The sequence below is a fragment of the Micropterus salmoides genome, unplaced genomic scaffold (genome assembly GCF_014851395.1).
Source record: "Micropterus salmoides isolate LMB-PRFRI ecotype aquatic unplaced genomic scaffold, ASM1485139v1 Ms_hic_scaffold_11, whole genome shotgun sequence".
Taxonomy (NCBI): domain Eukaryota; kingdom Metazoa; phylum Chordata; class Actinopteri; order Centrarchiformes; family Centrarchidae; genus Micropterus; species Micropterus salmoides.
Genome location: NW_024040152.1, coordinates 3,471,026 through 3,477,676, shown reverse-complemented (window position 1 = coordinate 3,477,676; position 6,651 = coordinate 3,471,026). Strand labels below are relative to the sequence as shown.

Genomic DNA, 6,651 nt, shown 5'->3' with positions numbered 1-6,651 from the left:
GATCAACTTTTCTCATTTGATAACATCCCTGCTGAGTTAATATATCTAGGAATAATAATAATATCTTTATTTATCGAGCACTTTTTATAAAACAAGTTACAAGGTGCTGTAACAAGTGCAAAGACAATAAAATCCGTAAAACACATTATAAAAGCAATAAAATACATGTGTAAAATAAATATTAAAAAATATAAAATAAAGTCAAATAAAATCAGGAAAGGCTCTCCTATAAAAGTATGTTTTAAGAAGGGGCTTAAAAGAGTTCACTGTGGACCTGATTTCCTCAGGCAGGCTGTTCCAGAGCCTCGGGGCCCTGACTGCGAACGCTCTGTCCCCTTTAGTTTTCAGTTGAGACTGTGGAACAGACTGCAGACTGCTGGTGTGTATGGGACTAAAAGGAGATATAGCAGGGCGAGAGCTTTAAATTAGTCTTCCTTCCTCTTTTCTGTCTTTTGTTTGGGGAAGTAATCTCTAAAAAAATTAGCATGTGGCATGTTTTCATCTCAACGATACATTAATTAATTAAATTCATTTATAAACCCCTGAACTTTATTAGTTCCTGTGTTTCAGCAGGTTTTCTGTTCATGTTCAAAACTTTCTGCACATTCAAAATCTCTCCTACCTATCTTTCCTCTGGCATTTTAAAAATAAAGTTAAAATACTTTCAATCTAATGAGCCATATTTTAACAGAAATCTACCTATCCTGTACTCTGCGGTGCACTGGCATACATTTTTGCTTTGTTGATGTGGTAGCATCCCCGTTAGACAGACACAGGACAGTTTGGGACTGTACTGGATGAGACAAGGAGGCAGAATACCCAAACAACCTGAACACACTTATATTAGAGGATCTGTTTTTTTGCACACGCATGAAAAATGTTTAACTTTTTAGTCCCCAGTACCCTTCTCAAGTATGACTGCAGTGTTTAAAGAGATAAAGCCTTCTTTTTGCAGATCCATCTGTTTCTGGCACCACAGCTCACTGATTTCCATCCTTCTGTCTGGACAGAAATTACACACTGACCGTTGGTAGCAGGTTGTTGTATCCAGGAGCTGAGGGAAGAACATGATGTTTAGATGGAGGTTGATAGATTTTATGCTTCAAAATGTTTATGAATGTGTCTCTTACTTTTCAGTCAGAACACTTCCATCGACCCACTTCCATTTCCCATCTTCAGCTCTCAGGCCAATCCAGTATCCCTTGGTTCCTGAACTGCCCCAACTGTTATTACTGATGAATGTCTGACAACAGAGAGACAGTTATCAGATATTTAAACACTATACTTAAATTAACACACTGTGGCCTACAGACTCAGTGTGTTCAGAACTACACAAAATAAACTTTCTTTGAATATAGGCTGTCTTCTCGTTACCTTCTCCGTTTGATCAGCTATAACAACCAAATCTGAAATCTTTCCTCTGCAGTTTTCTCGAGCTTCTTCCCAGGTTTTCTGACCAGAAACATCAGGGTCATTAATCCCATAGCAGCTGGACTGGGAGGGTAACCAGCCATCCTGACAAGCTTTACACTGTCTGTCTGAAACAACAGAGACAAACCGATAAACATTGTTACTGCGTTGTGAAATTATTATTATTTTTTACTTTAATCATGGGATCTGAACATACTTTGGTTCTTTGGTTTTGGGCAGTAGGCATCAATGCTCCACTGAGCTCGACTGACGTTGAGCTCATTCCACTTTGTCTCCAGCTTCATTTTTTGTGATGTCAGGTTCTGGTTTTCTGCAGACAGCTTGGTGTTTTGTGATGTCAGGTTCTGGTTTTCTGCAGACAGCTTGGTGTTTTGTGATGTCAGGTTCTGGTTTTCTGCAGACAGGTTTGTGATGTTACTTTTTAAGACAGTATAGGCTTGTGTCAGGTTCTCCAACTGGACTGTCAGATTGTTGTGTTCCCTCCTCAGGTTTTCATTTTCTGAGCTGAGTTTGTTGTTCTGGTTTGTCAGGTTTCCATTGAGAGCCAGTAGAATCGTTTGGTTTTCTTTCAGCTGATTCTGCTCACTTTCATGAATTAATGTAACAACTGCAAATAGGAAATAAGCTTCTTGAGTGATAATAATGATGCATTTTTGGAAGCTTTGTGTTTTTTAGACTTATGGGAGCTGTAGGACTTCCTAAGACCTTTGGTTCCTACTGAACCCTTAAATATTTGACACTGCCTAAAATAGCCAGGCTCTTTCAGCTGTGCACTAGCAGGCCTTTATGGCAGCAGGACTGCGTCTGTGGGACAGTGAAGGAACATGTCACCCAGTGCAACACTGTGACTCGCTGAAGTGTTTTTCATAGTTTGTAGACATTTGTGGGTTTCTATGGCACAGCTGGATAAGTCTTTGATACACAGATACTTTTGTTTGTAGGATCAATTCAGTGTTGGTTTGGGGCTGATCATGGAATATGTTGACAGTGGAAAAAAATATAGAATATCATTTGACTCATTGTTTAATGCCTTTTATGCATACATTACATACACACTAATGCTGTCACCAGTCTTCCTCTGCTGTGTTGTGGCTTCTGTTTGTATATGAAAGATATATTCAATCAACTCAACTTGTTTTTCAAATTTGTCTTTTATTTTCTTTGGCTTTATTAGTTGGCCTGATGCTTTCCGAGATGCTGCACTCTACATTACAATGGGCAGAATATGGAATAAATGGTTGAACATTGTCAAAAATAAAAGTCACATTACCAAGAACAGTCTTATTGCTTACGTACTGTCTACTGTCTATATTGTGTCGAGAAATGAACTTTGTTTGTAACAGATTTAGACTAGAGGCAGAAATCTATAGGTAAAACAACCTGTTAATAGATCCTCTGGTTATGGTTATAGTAATGTTACAGAGGAAAACTGGTGCTGTTATTCTTTCTAAGTTCTGCCTCATGTCTGAGTCTGAGGTACTGCATAGACTACCTGTTTTGTATACTTACTGTAGACACAGACTGCTATGATGCCCAACAGCAAAATGACACAAAGAATCCCCAAACAACAAGCCACCTGCTGATAGCAGCGACCTCTGCTGTTTGTTTTCTTGTCTGGCAAAAGTCCTGCTGAGAATAAACAACAGATATAATTAAGTCTGAGTTAACCAAATCAACTGGGTACTTTTCAAAGTTACAGGATTTTTACACCAAAAAAACTTTTTTATATTAAAAAGTCAGTAAGTAAAAGACAGTAAAGATACCCACATGATTTGACTAACTCAGACTGCTAAAAGCTTCAGATGAACTTTGGAACACATTTCTATACAGAACAAAGACTTTACATTTTGTCTCCCATCTCTTACAGTCGAAGCACATTACAAAGGAAATTATTACAGGCAGCAAAACATGTTTCAGTATTCACATGGGAACCTTGTTTAATGATGGACTTTAAAATGTGTGAACCTGTTTTTTTGGCTTTCAAATGGCTTTTTGCCATTGTGCTAGAAGTAGTGGTAGCATTAGAAGCAGTAATAGAAGAATTGGTGGTAGTTGTAACAGCAGAATTTCTGTAGTTTTAGTGGCTGTAAAATGTTGCAGTTGAAGCACTCGTCAAACACTTGGCAAAATACAGATTAGAAAATCTCAAAATATAAATTCCCTACTATGGCTTAAACTCCAAAAACAATGGATCCTACACTTCCCATAATTCAAGGTGATTTTATCTTTTCACTAGAGCTTCCCTGCCTGTGAAACAGCAACATCTTTTTGAACTCCACACCCCCAGTTTGTAAGTCTTTGTTAAAATTAGCAGTCTCTAAGTTATTAACAAAGCTCCTACTGTTTTCACAGGCTGAATAATAGTTGTAATAATGATAAATCTGAGGTAGTATTTGTAGCAGTAATAGTAGTATTAATAGATATACTCTGTGTAGTCCTTGTACTCCTGGACCTTAGCGCTGCTTTTGACACCATTGATCACAACATCATGTTAGACAGACTGAGGCACTGGGTGGGGATCTCTGCTACTGCCCTAGAATGGTTTATTGCAACAGCCTTTTCACCTGTTTAACCCAAAAATCTACTGATCGACTCCAGACTGTCCAGAACTCAGCTGCCAGGCTTTTAACCAGAACAAAGAAATATGACCACATTACTCCTATTTTAGCTTCATTACACTGGCTCCCAGTATGTTTTAGAATTGACTTTAAAATTCTATTGATCACTTTTAAAGCTCTTCATGGCCTCTCGCCTTGTTATATTTCTGACCTTTTAGTCCCATATACACCAGCACGTACCTTGAGATCCTCGGGCAGAGGTCTGTTGTCTGTTCCAGAGTCTCGACTGAAAACTAAAGGGGACAGAGCGTTTGCTGTCAGGGCCCCGAGGCTCTGGAACAGCCTGCCCGAGGAAATCAGGTCGGCTGAGTCAGTGAACTCTCTTAAGTCCCTTCTTAAAACATACTTTTATAGGAGAGCCTTTCCCGATCTTATTTGACTTTATTTTATCCCTTTTATTTTATTGTATTTTACTAATTTTATATTTATCTGTATTTTAGTCTTTTCAATGTTTTCATGCTTTTATCTTGTATTGTTTTTTTGTATTATTGTCTCTTGGGTATTATTGTCTTTACACTTGTTAAAGCACTTTGTAACTTGTTTTTGAAAAGTGCTCTACAAATAAGGATTATTATTATTATTACTCTACTGAATGCTGTGTACATTTTTCTTTACAACTTACTGTTTGTGTCAGCAGTCTTTTCGGTTGTTTTGCTTCGCACCTTCACATCACTGTACACAGTTTCCTCCTCCTTATTAGCTGAAAGGTTGAAGAACACAATCTTGTGGTTAATTGCTTCATTTTGTTTACATTTTAAAAGCTTTTACAGGTTTATTAGATTATTTGAATTTATTGCTATTGTCCCAGTATCTTCTGTTAGAATGAGAAATAATTCAGTGTTTTTCCCAGAACTGTATTCTGTGTAGACCTTCACAGGGCAGCTAAAACCCAAATTAACCAACTCTCACATTCAGCAGATCATGAAAGGGGAAACTCTGCATTTTATGGGAAACATTTTTAAAATAACCAGTTCATTACGAATGCTTCTGCCTGGTTTTAGGAAGCTGTGGTCAGTGGAATCTCCAGTGTGGGTTACATAAATGGGCACTATCAAACAAAAGCAAACTAAAACTCATCCGTTTACATCCAATATCTTCAATATGTATATGACATATATGACAAATAGATGTTTTGGAGACTACAACAATTGATTTTAATTTATCTTAGTTCAGATGACACAACCATTCTAAACAGCTGAACATTTATAGAGAGTTCACCACAATTTAAACAGTTTACAAAACAGCATTTCCAAAATGTCATGCTGCTCATTCTTTCTCTGGATACATCAACTTCTTTTGCCAATATAGTAAATGGGGCCCCAATTTTTAACGTTTTCATCGTTTGCACAAAAATGTTACTAACAGGATAATAAAATATGACTTTAATATTATTTCATGTGTATTTACTGTCCAGTTTTACTGGAGAAAATACTAGTGTAAGAAATCACATTATGATGATGATCACACAGAGATCAGCCACCTAGAACAACCAGCTGGGCCGTGTGGGGGCCCAGGCAGATTGATGTGTAAACAAGGATACAGTATCTGATCCATATCAATGACATGATGGGTTTTAAGAAATCTTTCTTGATTTAAAAAAACTGAACTTACCTTCAGGTGGGGAACGCTTGTTAGTTTTGAATACAACTGAAGCGTAGCTGACCTCCTCCTCCGCCATCGCTACAGTCCTTCTGTTGAGTTCTATCTGACTTGTAGACAGAATAACCACAGTTGTTAAACCACAGAGCATCGTCTTGGGGAACTGCTTGTTTCCTTTGTTTAGCTGGGTCTGTCACTCACAGCCTTAATATGAGCAACTTCCGTTTTTAGTTGAGAAAGGAAAAAATATGAAACCTTAAGAGAAAAACACTTTCCCAAATATACCCCGAATTCAGACACACAGAAACTTCCCTATTTACTGGGAGAAATGCCAGAATGACAAATCATTGCAACAAAATATATCTCCTCATGCCACGAACTGAGGACAACCAGTGGAAACTCGGACTAGACTGATAAATTTTATAAACAATTGTACTATAAAATTTTAAATTATTATTATTTTTATTTTTGTCATTTCAGTAATTGTTCCTTTATTTGTTTTTAGTTTTTTAGTTTCAGATTTGACACTGATTTTTTAGTTGTATTTTTTGTTTCTTGTCTATTAATACTACACACGTTTACTGTTTAATTTATTTATTCTTTTTTTTTTTTTTTTTAACAAATATACCCGAATATATAATTTATATATAATGACCGATCTACACCAAACTCGGGGACCTTATCTGGCACGACTTCCAGGGGGCTGTATGAAATTTGGTGTCAATTGACCTCTAGGTGGCACTTCAATCCTCAGTCAAATTCCTCGTATGTGAACACATACCTGGCAATAAAGCTGACTCTGATTCTATTAACCGTATATGAAATAACACTCCCATAGACATACATTTATTTTATATTTCTGGAACCACAAATCCCTTTGATTTCAAACTCTGGTCGTTTATTCACCGCGGGCCCCGAAGCCACGGTGAGGTGCCCGAGTCGCCTTGGTTTACTTTCTGTTTTGTGTTTCACAAGGTAAGGAGGGCCCCCGAGCACTATACCA

At 37.4% G+C, this 6,651-nt stretch overlaps 1 protein-coding gene across 11 annotated transcripts; it reads right to left on the bottom strand.

Annotated features, from left to right (window-relative positions):
• Positions 1–278: 278 nt before the first annotated feature.
• On the bottom strand, positions 279–5,851 carry LOC119896967 (C-type lectin domain family 12 member A-like). 11 transcript variants are annotated; one of them, XM_038710452.1, is made up of 7 exons: positions 5,661–5,850; positions 4,672–4,749; positions 2,941–3,066; positions 1,628–2,038; positions 1,375–1,538; positions 1,131–1,243; positions 279–1,054 (listed from the first exon to the last, which is right to left on the bottom strand). In XM_038710452.1, the coding sequence occupies exons 1-7, from the start codon at positions 5,797–5,799 to the stop codon at positions 928–930; spliced, it is 1,158 nt and encodes a 385-aa protein (XP_038566380.1). In that variant the 5' UTR covers positions 5,800–5,850; the 3' UTR covers positions 279–927. The 11 variants fall into 11 exon arrangements, with proteins under 11 accessions (XP_038566380.1, XP_038566382.1, XP_038566381.1 ...); XM_038710454.1 differs by having other exon boundaries at positions 2,941–3,057; XM_038710453.1 differs by having other exon boundaries at positions 2,941–3,060; positions 5,661–5,849.
• Positions 5,852–6,651: the final 800 nt, after the last annotated feature.

Excerpts from the sequence above, each read along its gene's own strand:
- LOC119896967 (XM_038710452.1), bottom strand. The coding sequence starts at position 5,799 with ATGCTCTGTGGTTTAACAACTGTGGTTATTCTGTCTACAAGTCAGATA. Across the intron at positions 2,039-2,940 it reads CATAGCAGTCTGTGTCTACA|TTGTTACATTAATTCATGAA; the intron begins GTAAGTATACAA and ends TCCTATTTGCAG. Across the intron at positions 1,055-1,130 it reads GGAAGTGTTCTGACTGAAAA|CTCCTGGATACAACAACCTG; the intron begins GTAAGAGACACA and ends TTCTTCCCTCAG.